General features: G+C 38.5%; 1 protein-coding gene across 1 annotated transcript; it reads right to left on the reverse strand.

Moving 5' to 3' along the window:
• slc12a8 (solute carrier family 12 member 8) lies at window positions 1-16,286 on the reverse strand. Its single transcript, XM_072445071.1, has 13 exons — window positions 16,116-16,286; window positions 15,372-15,518; window positions 14,389-14,580; window positions 12,548-12,779; window positions 6,036-6,149; window positions 5,793-5,880; window positions 5,391-5,478; window positions 4,391-4,537; window positions 2,223-2,802; window positions 1,865-1,968; window positions 1,673-1,790; window positions 520-580; window positions 1-251 (listed from the first exon to the last, which is right to left on the reverse strand). Exons 1-13 carry the CDS (start codon window positions 16,257-16,259, stop codon window positions 56-58), a joined length of 2,211 nt encoding a protein of 736 aa, XP_072301172.1. The 5' UTR covers window positions 16,260-16,286; the 3' UTR covers window positions 1-55.
• Window positions 16,287-18,514: the final 2,228 nt, after the last annotated feature.

Genomic DNA, 18,514 nt, shown 5'->3' on the forward strand with positions numbered 1-18,514 from the left:
TTGTTTTTTGCAATCATTTTATTTACAGTTGTAAACCTGTGGATTCCCCCCAATGTCATTTAACACCTGGGTTAACTTCAGACAGTGCTGGTTGTACCATGTTGTCCGGCGGCTGCCCAATGAAAGAACACTGGTGATATTTGAGTCGAGAAGCAAAATCAGCATTTTCTTCTGTCAGTTGTTTGGTTTTCAATCCAATGCCGGGAAGAGACGGTGTCAAAACTATTTCATCCTGAGAGAGGGCTTTATTCCTGTAAAACACATATACTGCACATCAGCTTTAATTTACTTTCACCTAAGGGATATACATTCACTCATATACAATACATGTCATTTTAAGTGCTCTATTAGAAGCAGACAACTGTGGTAACTGGTCCCACGATTGTCTGATTTTATTCTATGAAAATATGGCAATTCATAACATTTATATGATGATGAACAATTGCTTGAAACATCAGTTTGAGTGAGTTTATGGTTGAAGCATAGTGTTTTTTTTTTACTTTTTGGACAGCACAGTACCTGCCAATGCTTTTCAGTGTTGTTTTCAGCCATTTAAAAAAGTTGAAGTTAGATGCGACACCTGTACAAAAACAGATAATGTAGAGCTGATACAAGAGAGCACACATACAAAGATGTCATTGAGTTATTGTGAAACTTTTGCCCAGAAATCATGTACAATTCACAGATGCAGTGTGTCACAATCCAGCTTTTTTAAGTTTTAAGCCCCAACAGCTGCCAGACAAAACTCTGTCCAGAGAACGGTCGAATCACAAATGAGCACAGACCTTAAAAATGTAGGGCACATTCTGTCACGAAATCAGAAATAACAAAACTTAGAACTTATTATTACCTTTTCGATGTTTCACCTCGCCATTAACACTAATAACCACTAGGATTTAGGATTTAGTCAAAACTAGAATTGTGTTAAAGTTTTTCACAGTGTTCACAATGCACATTTGAAAAAGAACCAGGAGCATCAAGATTTGAGAGAAGATTGAAATATGAGATCGAAACAATAGTGTTAATACTTAAAACAACTGCAACATTATATATTTGATTGAGATGAATCTACTAGCCTAAATTACATTATTAAAGCTATGTTTTTACCATCAATCTTATTCTTTACAAATCACTGCTACCAACCAGTAGATTATGGTACGTGGGATACGTCCTGGGCAGTGGTATCCATATGTGCAGAGCAGACCTGGGCATTTGTGGCTCCAGGGGCCAGATGTGGCCCTCGGCCTGTTTTAATCCAGCCCCCCACAAGATTTTAGTTTAGAAAAAAATAATTCTTAGCTATGTAATGTGTCTACACTTGTGTCCTTAATAAAGATGACATGAAATTAATTAAATAATAGATTCAATAGCCTATATTTTACAGAAAAGTGCTTATAAAGGATAAGAATTTGTTACACCAATGATCACGATTTGGCCCCACGCCACTGGCCTGGATTTTAATATGGCCATCGGAGGAAAAGTAATTGCCCAGCCCTGGGATAGAGTAAACAATTCAAACCTCAGTTGACACAGTTTTGGACCAGCAGTTGGACAGTAGTAATTATACGTAAATCAATACAAAACTAAACATGTGTGCATGTACCGTATCTAGTAAAACAGTCTCAAGGTGATCATCGGTTCATGTAATTCTTAATACCATTTGCAGAATTACCTATTGGTAGCCCAGGACTTGCTTTTCCAATGTAGAAGAAAAGCATCAAAGCCACTATTATGTTTGCCAGGGCATAGATCCATTCAATAACAAACATGATCAGAATAGAGCTGATCGCCTGAAAGGAAATGCACACACTTACAAACGTGTATTATCCATGCAACTAATAAAAACTAATTGTTCTGCACTTACCCCAACCAGAGCTACCCAGTGGTTGCAGACCTTTTGATAAAATGGATTGGCCATTGGTTTTATTTCAACACTTCCGTGATCTTTGGAAACCTCTACATCTGAAACTGATGAAAACACATTAGACTTAATGTTACAGCTGAATGTTGAAATTCAGCACATCATCAACAACAGCATCTGTAGCTTCCATTCAACGTTCAAGTGAGAAGAACATACATTATGCTGTTTTGAATAAGTAAATGTATCATGTATCGATATGTCACATACTCGAGTTAAACTTTACTGAACTAGTACCCCCCCCGTCATTCTCAATACGTCAATCTTGTTATGTCATTTTCTTTGACTTAATCCAGTTGTTCACCTGTGCGGTTATTGTTTTGCTCCAGAGGTGGGGGAAGAGCGTCGTCCTCTCTCAGCACATTACCCGAGTCATTCTCTTCAGTGCATGTCAAATCGCTCGTCTTTTCCTCGTCTTGTTCACTTTTCAAATCAAAACTGTTCATCAGCATTTGCTTGGCATCAGCTTTACTCTCGCTCTTGCCTTTTTGCTCTTTGACAGGGAGGTTTTTCACGGAGGCACACTCCTTTGGGAGGATTTGATCCATATCGTTTGTAAATTCCAACAGCGTCCCTTTCCGCGGCGGACTCTGGCCTCCGCTGCCGTAGTTTGGGAGAGCATTTTCGATCAGCGATTTGGAGATGCTTCTGGTTGTCTTGTATTGATTTTGTTTGCTCAAGAAAGTCGTCTTATTATTGTCTTTAGTCTGAAGCTGGTGGGTCATGGCCAAACTGAAGAAAGAGTAGTCGATAAAGCTGTACGTGAGCATGAAGTTGATGGTGACTATCGGGGCCAAAACGTTCACTTGTCCAATCAATACAAAAGCCATAGTCAACAGACTGGTAAGGCCGATGGCAGCCACTGGTGTCTTGTTAGGGCCTTTCTGTCAAATGAAAAGAGAACATGTAATGCAAACATGCAACTTTGCAAAGTTTGGACATTGTAAAATGTTAAGAACCAAATGCATTGGCTTAGAAAAGCAACGTCACAAGTAATTTAATGGACAAATACTAATAAAACGTGTCTTAAAAAGGTACACAATGCAGCTTTACTTGTTGCCGTGGAGAAGTTTTTGCTTGCCTGGAATGTTCTACGGAATAACATTAAACCTATCCATTTCGCTTTTATTCTAATACAGGTGTTTGAATTGATAAATAATTAAAGTAATTTTGAAAAACCTGACCTGTAACTTGGCCATGTGACATTTTAATTGATTATAATTTAATTCATATTGTAAAAATATATATGGACAATAGCAGAATATAAAGGAGTGCGTTAGTTTGCATTTTGGGAATGAATTGACAGTATAATCTGCATTTGTACAGAAATACACTGTTTACAAGTAGGTTTCTGCATATTTCATAGTTTTGCAAACACCGTGCAATGTTCACCCTTTTACTCGAGTGTCTCTAAATGATTTTGTTCCTGAATAAAGCCTTATGTTTTAGGGTTGTTGCACCTTTTTTTAAGATGCATAATAAAGTGCTAAAACACCAGAAAATGAGTTGGTTTCAGAGTTCATATTATCGGATTGGAGCCGTGTTCCTGGCGGGCCTCCAGAAAACACAGCAGAGTCGGAACCTGCCCTGTCGCCCTTCCTGCCTTTGTTCAGAGTCTTTGATTTGGGCCGAGATGTCTAGGCCCCTGATTGAGGGTCATTGAAGTTTTAAGAATCCAAGGGTCGGGGTGTCACCACATCAACGTGACTATGTGCACTGCTATGATCAAGCATTAAATCCACTCACAGCTCTGCAGAGGTCGCAGTTAGTGCTCTTCCAAGTCTAAAATTAGACAGTGCTGTCACAAAACCACCTGCCACACCCCCTACACAGCCAAGCCACTCTCACTACACCCTTTACCACACGTCGTATTTCAAATCGCTTTTCCATGGCATGTTTACAAGATGTATGGATTTATAGCTTCAGTGTCTTTGATAGAAATGAGGCACAGGAAAACTAGTGAATCTTAGAAGCAAAATGCCAGAAGTAAATTTATGTCCTGATTTAGACATGCCACACCACTTTGTGCGTCCTTCTTGACAGTAATAACAATGTTTAAATAGAATGAAAAATGTTTTAATAGATATAAAGCTAGTACAATAGATATAAAGCTAGTACAATTTGCAACGCAAATCATTTATAATCATGTCTTTCCTGTCAACTTTGTCACCCTGGCAACTACAGCAGCTATTTGCACTATTTAAAAAAGCGTTTTGTGTCTAAGACCTTCCTTATTTTCCTTTTCATGCGGAGTAAATAGTATTACATGTGGACATTTAATACTGTTCTTAACAAGGCAATATTCTTTCAATTCCCAATTCCCATGTCTTTCCCTTTTTTGCATATTAATCTTCTTTAGTCTAACATTTCATTTTGTTTGCAAATGCATAGTTTTCATCCTAGTCATAACATTTTATAATGTTGTAATTGTCCAGACATTCATTTCCCCACTGGTGCCATCCATGTACCCACCCCTTGTGCCAGGAAGGCCAGAGCAGGGATGACCCGCTCCTGGGCAATGCACTGAAGGATTCTGGGAGCTCCGTACAGGCCGCCCATGCAAGAAGCCAAGGATGAGACGTAGAGCCCGAAGAGAAAGAGGAAACCCACCAAGGAGACCTTAAGGAAGAGGGAAAACAAACAGAGGAGGAGGATGGAGCGGAGCAGAGCGCAGTGGAGCTACACCCAACTCAGTTCCGCTGCACTCAGCCCATTATGAAAACAATGAGAATCAGCCCCTCACTCAGGAGTCAAGGGCAACTAGACCTCAATCATGTGGGACATTTGTATATTAGAATAGACTTTACACAGTTCTAAGGTCATATTCTAGATCAAGTTAAATTACACCTTTCATTTAGCTTCTTGTTTATTTCATATGTTGAAGAATCAGGTTAGCTCTCATCTGAGAGATTATAGGACCCAATTATATTTTACATTTTATTTTATTAAGTGTGTGACGATAAATCATTTTCTCAATTACTGTCTGCCTTTAGAAAGGTCACGCTACAATTTGCTAAATAGGTACAAATAAATGAATTGGCTTGACATTAGGAATAACCAATTATTGTACAGTGTATTACAAGTGGTTCAGGACCTAAAAGTGGAGGTCAAGTTAAAATAAAATAAATTATATTAAATTCATTTTCATGAAACTTATGCAAGATGCTCTTTTGCTTGGGAACATTTTCAAATTCTGTGGCTTTGCCCACTCACAGTGAAACTATTTCATGATTGAGTGGTCACCACAACTATTACTTTCAGCCGAGTACTACTACTACTGCTCAGAGATTACGCAGTGAAACCCATCATATATTTGGAATTTACATTAAATAGGGGTTTGACAAACTTGGAATAAATTAAATAATGTCACTCACAATAAAATTACTACACTTGGTAAATACTAAGGTCCCGTACATTCTCCTGGCAAACACAAATATTTATAACACAGAACAAAACTGCACATATAGTTTACCTTTTCAGCAATTAAGAAGTCGTAGCGCAGCATTTCCCTGGTGCAGATGGCCCCCAGAAGGAAGACAAAGACCAGATACAGGAACCACCTGCAGCACAGCACTCTGCATTAAAGCCCTTTTTAGATACTATTAATAGCACATTTTATGACTATTTTCAGACAGCTTGAACTGACCTGTCCAACAGGGTCCCTTCTGGTTAAATAAGAGTCAAACAAAACGTCATAATTGATGTGAATATTATCTACTGAATGATATAAATTTCATAATTTTCCTGAAGGAGTGTGATCATTTTGCAGTGAAGAGGTGCTTTTGATAAAGTCCCTACATATTAGTCATGTAGTATTAATTGACAGAGTTTTAGCCCAGTTGTTGTGTCTAGTGTGTGTGTGTGTTTTTCATACGAGATGAAGACAGCTGCGAGCGTTCCCACCGGGATGCTGTGTTCAGGCCGCTGAAGGTCGGAGCTCATGTTGAAGCCTGCCATAACCCCTACAAACAGACAAGCCACAAAAATGTAAATATTGTAAAACGATTGGAACACAGTAAATGGAACAAAATATGACATTAATGCAGAAGAAGACCAGAGGACAACTATTTATTGAAGATTAACGACAAAGGATGTAATATATTTGAGCATAAGTCACCTGTAGCAGCCGGAAAGAAAACTCCAAAAACAACAAAGAAACTTTCCCCTGGACTGTAATCTGGCATCAAATTGCTTTGAAGCAGTTCTTCTGTATAACCAACAAAGCCATGCTCTGCAAAAGGAGGAACACACTTGTCAATACACAGAGCTGTAAACATTTACACTGTAGAATATTCAGCATTTCAAGTATTTACATGTGACATATACAAACGGTGCATTAGAATAAACCTGTAAGTTGATTTTCTCATTCATATGTTTACTGTGTGCTTTATTTTTTGACAAATAATAATAAGTGATAGTTATAGTAATAGTTATAGTATATAGTCAAATTGATTTGGTCCAGGTAAAATAGTGCTTCAATAATTCTTGATTTTAGTCAAGATTTTGTCAATCAATTATGTCAAATCAATATAGTCCGTTTATGCTCTGGTTTGAGACTTTGATATTGAAGTGGAACTTGCATCTGGTCTACACTCATTCCTTTCATTAATTTATGTTTATTTATTATTTAATTAAAATATTAGTACTTTTAGTGAAGAACATTTTTACTTTTAAATTAAAAAAAATATAATGAAATATTTTAGTTGACGCTGTTAACACTGTCCTGAAGCAAACATTTCCATTCATCCAGGTTTGGGAATGGCACAAAAAAGGGACCTGCCGTGGTTGGACTTACACTATACAACAGCGACATAAAGTGCAGTATAAGATCCACAACTTCCACTGTGACATCACCTCCACTGTATCCAGAACACAGTCACTAAATGTAAAACAGAAACCATTTAAACCAGCTCCAAGGGTCCGACTTTGTTACGCCACCAGACATTTCCCCGTTGGTTATCTCACGATGGGAAAGAATGTGTTCTCACAGATTAATGACATGTTTATCTAAGAGGAAGTCACCACCCTTTTCAGAAGCTCGGCAGCGTCCAACTTTGAGAGAAAAGATCAGAACGTCCAAGCAACAGTGAGTTTTGTTTTTCAACTAGAGAGAGAAAACTAAAGAAAATAAAGAGAGGAATGAATATTAGATTTTTCCAAGTGCACATGTTCAAGAAATTGAAGGAGGGTGTGAAAGCCGACTTCAAACGCAGCTGGAAGTTCAAACTCTTGCTGAACCCCATGAGGCCAAAGACCACCCTATAAAAGAAATTTAAATCCAGGCCAGCAAGAAGTGTCAATGTAGTATGCAGAAAGATCTCCACCCAGTAACCGCACTCTGCAGTCAATTCACATTTAACAACGCTGCTCCCATTGCTCCCATCCAGCCTAAAACCCAGTGGGATGAGATAAGCATTTAAAGTGAAATAACATGGTGAATCAATCAAATCTGCATAACATTATGAAAGCAGGTGAATAACAGGTTCATACAAGCAACTTTTATTTGATACCTAGATACAAATCGAGGCTAAAACTAGAATTTACAACTAGATACAGAATACATTTGAACATGTGCTGAAACTGGGAGAAAGATAAAACGCAAACAATACTATTTTCATTAATAGCTTTAGATTAGGTCTGGGTCAGAGGTAGAATAAAGCCACAGGGACATTAAATCTTGTGCAGAAAATGACATTATATTGTCTACGAAAAAAGTATATTTTGTCATCAATGTGGAATCAAAATTGGTTTTGAGTGTTGATCATTTTCTTTTGTAATGAAATAAGAGTTAAAATGATTTATGGGGGGGAAAAAAATAGTAGGAAACGGCAGTCCTCCGGAGACTGCTTTTTGACATTTCAACTTCCATTTATACTCTCCTGAACTTGAATTAGTCCCGCCCATAGGGAGGAGTTAGAACTGAATAACACTGCTGTGTTTACTAGTCTTCCAGTTTCACCCACAGCTTGGGTCGTCAGGGCCTATTGTGTATGAGTTAGGGCAGTTAACCTCATTAGACTGATTAGGTTTCTGCCAGGGTGACAAAAGAATGTTGTACACTCCCAGGAGCCTCTACCTCAGACCTGCATTTCTGAGTTTTCCTTCATAAGAAAAATAGCCTCCTTCACTCCTCTTTCAGACCATCCTAAACCTCACGTGTCTGGACTGTCTGAAATACTACAAAGGCAGGAACCTATCCAGTCAAATGCTAATGAAGTTGACCTAACGACCCAAGTTGAGGGTGAAATAACAGTTGTAACTCATCCCTGTGGGCGGGACCAATTCGAGCTATGGAGACTCAGATTGAGACTAATTTTCAGATGGAAGTTGAATAAAATAAAAATAAACTGTGTGTAGATGACTAGCTTCAAAACTTTTCTGCCACGGACCTCACCTGGGAAAATGAGCGATTACTTGGACTATGGTGACAATACTACATTAAAGCGTTCCTCCAAATGGGGAAGGATAATGACTGGACCAGGGCAAAATTTGGCCCGTTTGTAGTGGCAGACCAATCAACAAAAACATACTGATCAGACCGGACCATAGAAACTCAAATGTACTAATCAATGTTGATGATTTAAAACACATTTAAACATCATAATTTTTTTTTTTTTACATTTGAGTATTTAAATAACAACGACTGCCCTTTATTGCAGTATATCTCCTCTGAATCCAGCATTCCTGATACAGACTGGAATGTTTAGTCAGATTACACAAGCTTTAAGCGGCCCCCCAAACCACTGACACGGAGCAAAGGGCAGGGGTCACAGGATTTGGGACGTCCCACTGAGATGAAGTATGAAGTGGATGTTGGGAAATTTGACAGCTTAAATGACAAAATAGTGGAAAAAAAAAACTCACTTCTGATTTTTGGTTATTCATCTTTGTAATAGAGCAGTCAAAAGGAAATCAATACACATAAACCTACGCTGAAAGTTGTAGCACTAGATCCTCAATGCAGAGCGATCTGTGGAGGATAGACCTGAACTTGGTGTGTGTACAAGACCCCATGATGATACCAAACAAAGTACTATCAAGTTATGATGAAAATGACAACCTAAGAGTATTTTTAAATATAATTGTGGTATCAATAATGGTATTGAGTATCAAGCCTTTTCTTTAGACTGGAAAGAGTTTAGAGTTTTAGTATTGAGAAAGCACTACTTTGTAAACAAAAATGTGTGTGGTTTTGGTCAACACCCTCCTTGTGGCTTACTGTGAGCAAACACATGCTTTGCAGACTGAACAGTTTCATGAAATGCACCGGCTGCTTTACACCTCGTCTTATGCGTTTTAGGAACATTAAACTGCACTGTAATGCAAGAAGGACAGTAGCTCGTCATAATAAGGCACAGAGCAGGCCTCAGGCTGCAGGACTCAGGACACCAGGCTACACCAGGTAAGACAGCATAGTAAAGTGTACAAATCTGGGAGAAATATCTATATTTTCTGATTCTGCTCAGGGAACACAGCTCCAGAGGCCTGTTGCTAGGTTTAGTTCAAGTGGAGCAAACTCAGTTTTCTGAAGCAGAAAAGACGTTTGGTTTAGTTCAGTGCAAATCACCACAGTAAACAGGCTCCACACGGCTGCTGCTCTGAACCAGGGTTTAGAGTTAGAAAAAAACAATATGGAGCTGTGCGCTATATCAGCTGTGAGCACAGTGACATGTGAAGCACTCCAACTACATTTTTGCTCTTCACCTCTAAATTGGGGCAAAACCAGATGTTTCTGGTTTTTCAATTTGGTTTGAATTGAATGTGTTTGTGTCAAATTATTTAAGAGAGAGAGAAAAAAATGCTGCTTCTCTTTCCACTGTTAATCACCTCCACTTTTGCTCCTGAGATGGCTCCGCCTTCTTCTCTCTAGCCTATTGACTCCTATTGGCTGAGCTGTGAACATTTGTAAATGAATGAAGAATTCTGTCAATTTCAGAACATTTTTGTAGAGGTCTAAACTATAGAGTTACCGTTTCAATTAAAACAAGTATGTATTGTTCTTTTCTTTTGAGGGCATACTATCAAAATAAATGTACCTTTTGTTTGAACATTACGGCAACTCAATTACAATATATTACTCAGCACTACTGTAAATGTACTCACTAAATCAGCATCACACCAGAACAAGGGGCATGAACCTGGAAGTCAAGAAGACCAAGGTTTTCACAACAAATGGGTCAATCAGCCTTGCATTTTTTTTTACAAATGAGATAAATGTATGTCATCATCAACACTATACAGTATGTTTTTCACATGGAATTCTGCAAAGACAATCCTCTTCTTGTATTCTTTCTTCCAGGTTTGAGTCAAATGAGTATCATAATGTGCTTTAATTTGCTTTTCAGTTGAATATTCATGGCATTCAGCTTACGATGATGAGCAACATTTTGAGGACTTTGAGGTCACCATTCAAAGGATGTAAAATGAACCGGTAGTTGTCAATCAGTACGGAAATTGGGCTTTATTTCTCATCAATCTGAAACCTGTGGACCTGTGCCCATCAAGAATTGTGTGTGGCGTTTCACAAAAGCACTACACGAAAATAAAATATACATGTGAAACACCTCATCCATCACTGTAATTACTTCCACAAACAAAAGGCTTGTTTGAGCTTCCTCACATGTTTTGCTACCGTCCTTATGGAAATACAAACCATTTACTCAAGATATACTCTATAAACTTTCAACTGAGGGAACTAAGACGCCCCATTAAGATTTGTATCATTAAGAGAGGGTCCGCCACCTGCCCGTCTCCATGGAGATTGCATTGCTTTACCTGGGATTTTCCACAGTATGCCGGTATTAAACTCTCCACGGTGAAAAGCAGGGGACACCAGCAATAACACCTCCATAGAGACAAGTTACATAGTGCACCTTTAATGTCCTGCGCTCTGACCATTATATACTACCTCGGACATGCCTGAGTGGTCTTGGCATTGGCTCCTTTTCCTTCAGAGTAAGTGGTCAGCGTAAACTAATCAGCCCCGTTTCAGTCGACTCTGGGACCTCCTGGTTTTCTGCCAAACATGAGGTCACAGCGGCGCACACACAGCCATTACTAATTGAAAAAAGCTGGAGACGCAGTTATGGTTTGTTTTCTCACAGTCGTTTGAGAAAGTGCACAGTGGCTGCTGCTAACTGTGCTACAAGAGGCAGTTAGGTTGACATAAGTAGGTTATGTCTGTCGGGGAAATTAATAATATGAGAGATGAATGACCGCGGCCTCAAGGAGTAACAGAGAGATAAGAGATTTCTTATGGCCTATAAACTGCAGTAGTGAGATCATGTTCAGTTACAATTTTGTCCGAAGATCAATGCATTCAGAAAGACTTATTCAGATACAAACTACATGCATTAAAAATATTAAATAAACAAGCAATGGTCCAGATAAACTGCAATTAAGCAAAGCAATTACAGTTGCTTTCCCTTTTAAACATCTCTTACTCTTACGCACATTATACAAAATTCCTCCAAAATATTTCTGAGTCTAAAGCAAGTACGTGGAGAAAGTGTGTACAATACTATTTGTGCCATGTAGTACTACATGCCCATAGTTGCATGTGTAATTCTATTCTACTGTATTTCTATAGTTTAATTTCACTTTTGGAGGTCTGAAACCTCGGTTTGACTCTCTCTCAACAGGACGTTGGTAATCAGTGAGAACAGGAAATGTAGAGGAGGACTTCCTGGAGGTCAACAAAGAAGACCAGTTTTACACACACACACAAATATTCTGTCTCTTTTATATGAATTTGGATAAAACTAAATGTATGAATGCAAGTATAGTATAGTATAGAAAATAGTAGAACACTGATCCCAGACACTCAATTGTACAATGAAGAGATGCCACTCAGGCTGGTTTAAGAAAGTACTGGTATATTGTCAATATTATAGGACTACAGTGACACCTGCTGGTCTTAATGTGGTACAATCATTGTTCTGGATTTCACAGTGTGAAAAGACAGTCAATTACAGGCAAAGCATCAAAAGGCCCTTTTTTACATGGAAAATTCATGTAATTAGAGCCAATAAATCATAATGGAACAATGCTGGGGTATTTTACTCCATGGAGTTTGTATTAGAGATGTCGCAGTATTTTAGTAAGAATTATTGTGAGAAGAAACATTGTGGTCAGTTCAGCTAAAATAAACTGAACCGTGACCGGCCTGTTCTGAGAGAGTAGACTTAAACCGGGCCCTTCAAATCATGCAGGACTCCCCTGACAAGACTCCCCTGACAAGTTTGAACTTCTCCCTTCGGGAAAAAGATATCGTTTTATCAAATGTGAAACCTCTCGTCACACTAAAAGCTTCTTCCCACAAGCTGACATGAGTTTGAGCAATGCACATTAACTATTTGACTTATACATTTTTCATTGTACTCTAGTGTTTTGTAATACAAGTCCATTGTTTGTCTGTGTGGTTGTTGCTGTTGTTGTTGTTGTTGTTGTTGATGTTGATGTCTTGTTGTGCACTTTGGGTTTTTTTGCCCATCTTTCCAGTGTGGTTTTTAACTGCAAATGGCCAATAAACTAAACTTGAACTCATTATTGTAGTTCTTACCATTACATTGTGACCTGAATAATTGCGATTATCGATTAACCGAATAATCTCAACTTTGCTTGTCTTACCCGGGTCAAGGTGGGTGAATGTGCCAATGACAAAGTCCAGAGTGGACACTGCGAGCACGGCCAAAAGAAGCAGCTGCAGTCGGACGATCCACTTCACACCGGCCAGGTTAATCCCGAGCAGAGCCAGGAGCACGGCCACAGACACGCCCCGCACTGCCCACTGGCCCTGAAGAGCCAGCAGCACCGCCACAGACTCAGAGAAACCGGTGATGTACATGGCTCCAGCAACACACTAAAAGAGAACAGAGATATAGTGTACGGCCACTATTGTATTCGCCTTAAGACAAACGATCATCACAGCTGTGCAGATTGATGGGAGAACTTTGTTTTAGATGCATTTTAGATTTTTTAATCATTTTGTTCGCAGTTTGGTTTTTAAGATTGGTACGCCTCTTTGCCAGATGATACAGAATACATTTAATCTGTACAAAAATCTTCATCAAGGGGGACAAAGACAGCAGGCTGAAACAGGCTGGGGCTTAGTGATGTCCATTGAAGATAAGATATTCCTTTATTGTCCACACATGTAATAAAATATATAAACATGTAAATAAAAGTTATTATTATTTACATGGGGAAATTTCAGGCAAGCCATAATTAATAAAAGCATTTTAAATTCACAAGTGAGCGCCTTGGTTTTTCTATTGAAGTTCCCTTCGCCAAAGTTTATTTAAATTTTTGCTTGGAGGTCCTGGGATCCAGACTGATATATATATATATATATATATATATATATATATATATATATATATATATATATATATATATATATATATATATATATATATATAATAAATAATACTGGTATACCTCTCTGTATATCCCATACAGAAGTACAGAAGATCTGGTCACAACCTCCTTTGCTACGTCTAATGCAATCAAGGAAATGTTGAAAAGTGTACACCAACATATGCACAAGTCAGTTCATGAGCAAGTGCTACAACCACAGCTAAGATGCAAAGTGTTTTTTGACATAAGAGAAACATGAAAAACACAAATGATCAGAAATGGATGCCGTTATGTTGAGGCCAGTAGGCTCCCGGGCCTTGATACCCCCATCGAATAATTAGAAGAGGGTGGGACGGAGGGGCACGAAGTCACGAACGCTTATGTGTGTGACCTTGATGCTTAAATATTGTAGCCACCGGAAGGGACGTGAAAGGGCTGTGGTCCTGCCCCCGAACTTAAGATAACAAACGTATCTTCATAAAAACGACTCGGGAACTCTGGTCAAACGCTGTTGCCCAACTGCCACATCACCTGTGAATGTTAACGTAAGTGCAGACTCGGTGATTTCATCATTGGTGAATGCCGAATCCCAACTTTCCTAAATAAAAAGCACATGAGTAATAATAATAAGCAAACAAGTCAGAACCTCGACTTCTCATCTTGAAAACCCGAGCTCCCAAGGCCAAACTCTGAGAGAATACTGCAACCAGGTTTGTTTAAATCAGTGATCATCTATAATTTACAATTAAATCAAAGTTCTCACACCTAAGATTCACTTTGCTCATTGATGCAGCATAAATCAACAACTTTTTCAATCCTCAGCAATACGTTTTGAGCCTTATTTTTCTTTGTAAGCAGTCATATTTGTATATACATAATATATATTTGTATATACATAATATATGAAGGGACCATCCATGTCCCTGAGCTACTGGTACTGGAGAAGTGTGTATTCTTAAGTGGCCAGGCAATGGAGGTGCATGAACTGGCAGGAAACAGCATTCATGCCTTAACTATGTTAATTCACAAACGGTAAACAAGGTCTGTTATACATCAATACATCTCAACCTCACAGCAAAAACAGCACATCAATAGTTTACCATTATTATTACCTGTCCAAACACATACAGGAGTCCGACTGTCCCTCCCACCCTGCCGCCCAGGACGCAGGAAATCATGGAGTAGATCCCGCCTCCTCCAATTCCACAGTGTTCACTGATCCCAACACCCGAAAACACCGTCACCAGAGCCACAACAACCACCAGTGAGACCAGGAACATGCCCAGCAGCACACCAGTGTTCCCCTGGGGAGAAAAAGATCACAAATTTGGTAGAAACACCTTAACTTCAGTCACTTACTTTGGGCTTTGAATTTAAATGACTGTCTAGTTCAGGCATGTCCAAACTACGGCCCAGGGACCAAATGCGGCCCTCTGGCTTTGGTCCAACAACAAACAGTAGTACCTTTTACTGTAAAATTGGAAACATTCAATTATTTGGATGTTATACCAACCTAATATTAGTGTTCCAAGTCTTATTGAAGGTGTGGAGGTGCATCAAAACAATGTCAAATGCAAAATGTCCAATGATTCAGTTCGTCATTCGACAAATTCGACATTGTCTGGTCGTTTGTGGCCTGTATAAGTTTCAAAATGTGGCTCTCAGAGAAACAAGTTTGGACACCCCTGGTCAGTCAGTAGATTATATGATTCTATGACTTAATATTATATTGTCTAAATTATTCCAACTACTTGAACATACTTTTCAGCTTTAGCATCGGTTAATTTGAAATTTACAGAATAAAAGCCACATTGGAAAAAAAGGCACAACGTTCATAAATTAATTCATTCATTCAAAAGAATAAATAAACATTTTAGCTTGAATAGCGACTTTTCCACAAGACTTATTCATGTTCTTGAGTTATGTTGAGATTAACTTTCTGATAAATAATTAATAAAAATGTGTTTCCAGTACCAGCCTTTATAATTGAGCTAAACATACAATACAAGCCCAGCAGACACAGAAAAGACAAACATGTGTTCGCAGTTGTCAGCTGAGGTCTTGCTTGGTTAATCATCTGAACATAAAAACTCACCACGAGGTAGCCAGTTCGCAGGAATAGAACGACGCCAAATATGTTGATCATGCAGGAGGTGAAAACACCGTCCCATGTACCAAACAGGACGGGCTCCCAAACAAAGAGCTTGATTCGCCACCAGGGCTGATCAGACAACTGGAAAGCCTGAAGAAAAACAATTTGACCTTGATTTTATGAATTTTAGAGCAATAGAATTACAATAAAAAGATGCTTAGGGTTAAAATTTGTTCATAACAACTACACAATATTTTAGTACCCATTTATCAACTAATTTATTAATCTGATATTTATTTGGACAACACACAGACTACAAAATGTGCCACGTACTGAAGGAGACACGTATGCATTTATAATCACAATAGGGCTGCAACAATAATTAATTGTAGTCGACTAGCCACTAAACAAGTATACTATTATTCATGGAGACATTTTGAATACATTATCAACCATAACAGTTGAAATAGTAGAGAAATTTAGGAATTAAGTAGAGTACATTTACAAATAAAGCTTATGATGAATGAAAATCTTAATTATTTTTGTTGCTTTTACATTTTTGACATTTTTATTTAATATTGCCACCGTATGTGTCATAAAAAAGGACTTTTCGTATGTATTTGGAGTCTGTACAGCCCAGATGACATGATCAAAACACGGGTTGTTACTATGGTTATGTTTTACAGTCCACTAGTTACGATTATTGTTGCAGCCTTAATCTCACCTAGCCAAATAAAGATGACCTACCTGTGCATTTTCATGGAACAATTCATAAACGTGTGAATTGGGGTTTGTTCCATCTTTCAGCAGTCCCACACCATCACCTCCTCCTCCACCTCCTCCACCTCCTCCACAGGTGTGCGCAGTCCAGCCGACAGGTAAACCTTCCATTGGAAACTAAACTGAGAACCACCAGCAGCACATTCGTCAGATTATCAACAAACACATGGCGTGAATCACACATTTACTCAGCAGCAGAGGCATTGTGTTTTCATCACGGAGGCACATAAAGCTAACAACAGGGATTACTTTGAACAGGTGCTTGACGTGGACCCGGATACGGCACTGTGCATACAAGAGGTGGACTCTTTAAGTAGTGGATGCGTGATATGAATCTCATTGGTAATATTTTAGCAGTCTTTGAATAGAAAATACATATGATCTGCCTTCATACTGGCTATCTGACAGTATATTAAGTTCTTACGAAACGTTAACGTAACAATAAACATGATACACGTTAAAAGAAAACGAAAAAAGAAAAGTTACCGACAGTGAACTAATAATCTAAGTGACCACATTTTCCATAACACCAGTCATGCTAATGCACAAAACTGGCATTCAAAAATCAACTTAGTTTCATTTTAAATTCACAGATTTACCAGATCGGATATTTAAATGGCTTATTATATACATATATATGTTATAAATATTTTACAATAATGACACGTTCTTGTCCAAACAAGTGTTACCTGTTCAACCTACCCGACTGGTGTTTGTTCTTCCTAGTCTTCCTCCATTGAAAAGAAGAATGAATCGGCACTAAAAGCGTTAATTAAAAAATCTTGACATAATAAATCCTACATTGTTGTTGGTTTGGCTCGGGTCGCTGCAGGATCGTGGCGTTTGCAGCTGCAGGTCCAGTTTCAGACGGATCAGATGTTGGTAAATTAACAGGTGGAGCAGCTTTGCCAAAAAAGTGTTGGTTTTGGCAGCGACTCACCTCAGGGCTGACTTTAAACATGCACCGGCCTTTTAATGTGCTTTATGAGTGGATTTACATGACCAATAATAATAATACTAATACTAATACTAATACTAATACTACTACTACTAATACTACTACTAATACTAATACTACTACTAATACTACTACTAATACTACTACTAATACTACTACTAATACTAATAATAATAATAATAATAATAATAATAATAATAATAGTTACCTGCTCAAGACAAATCTGATAATCAACAACACTTGGTAAAATCAAGTAGTATTTTTAAAAGACACAGTACAATGAATGTACATTTTACGCATTTTCCTGTTATTTTTTTTGTTTTTGACACATTAGTTTGCCCCTTTGTTTGACTATTTTCCTCAAAACCAGCACAGGTGTAAACAATCGGAATAAATTGAATTTCTTTAGACAGACACTCAAAATCTATTTATTATTATTTTTTCTGAATAAATAGTATACGATTATTAAAATCATAGGTTAAAAACAAATACACCTGATTTCTTCCCGAGCATGATACCACTGATTACTAACATTGGAGTTCGTGGTTTGCATGTAATTTAAATCGTTTAAAAACATTTAACATTTACCGATTAAAAAACATTTAAGAAAAGAAAACAAAACCTAAATTTAAAATCACAGGCAAGTAAGTACAACACTGGTTTGATTTTTACCTTTTGAGGACAAATATATATCTTGGCAAATTGACAGTAAACAAAGATCAACCTCCTCGGATACATTTACCATGTTAGACAATGTCAATTTATCACTAGCACCTACACACCAAGCTAGTAAGTTATAAAGTTCAATTGGCACAATCTTTCTGGCAGAGGAAACATTTAGATCCTCTGATGTAGGAGGCAGATTTACATCCATCCTAGGGGCACTCTTGACCGCTTGTTTCAGTGATACTAGGGGCACTCTTGACCGCTTGTTTCAGTGATACTAGGGGCACTCTTGACCGCTTGTTTCAGTGATACTAGGGGCACTCTTGACCGCTTGTTTCAGTGATACTAGGGGCACTCTTGACCGCTTGTTTCATCCATACTAGGGGCACTCTTGACCGCTTGTTTCATCCATACTAGGGGCACTCTTGACCGCTTGTTTCATCCATACTAGGGGCACTCTTGACCGCTTGTTTCATCCATACTAGGGGCACTCTTGACCGCTTGTTTCATCCATCCTAGGGGCACTCTTGACCGCTTGTTTCATCCATACTAGGGGCACTCTTGACCGCTTGTTTCATCCATACTAGGGGCACTCTTGACCGCTTGTTTCATCCATACTAGGGGCACTCTTGACCGCTTGTTTCATCCATACTAGGGGCACTCTTGACCGCTTGTTTCATCCATACTAGGGGCACTCTTGACCGCTTGTTTCATCCATACTAGGGGCACTCTTGACCGCTTG

Source organism: Eucyclogobius newberryi, unplaced genomic scaffold, assembly GCF_026437365.1.
Source record: "Eucyclogobius newberryi isolate DKJ021-1_F unplaced genomic scaffold, fEucNew1.0.hap1 SCAF_14, whole genome shotgun sequence".
NCBI classification, from domain to species: Eukaryota; Metazoa; Chordata; class Actinopteri; order Gobiiformes; family Gobiidae; genus Eucyclogobius; species Eucyclogobius newberryi.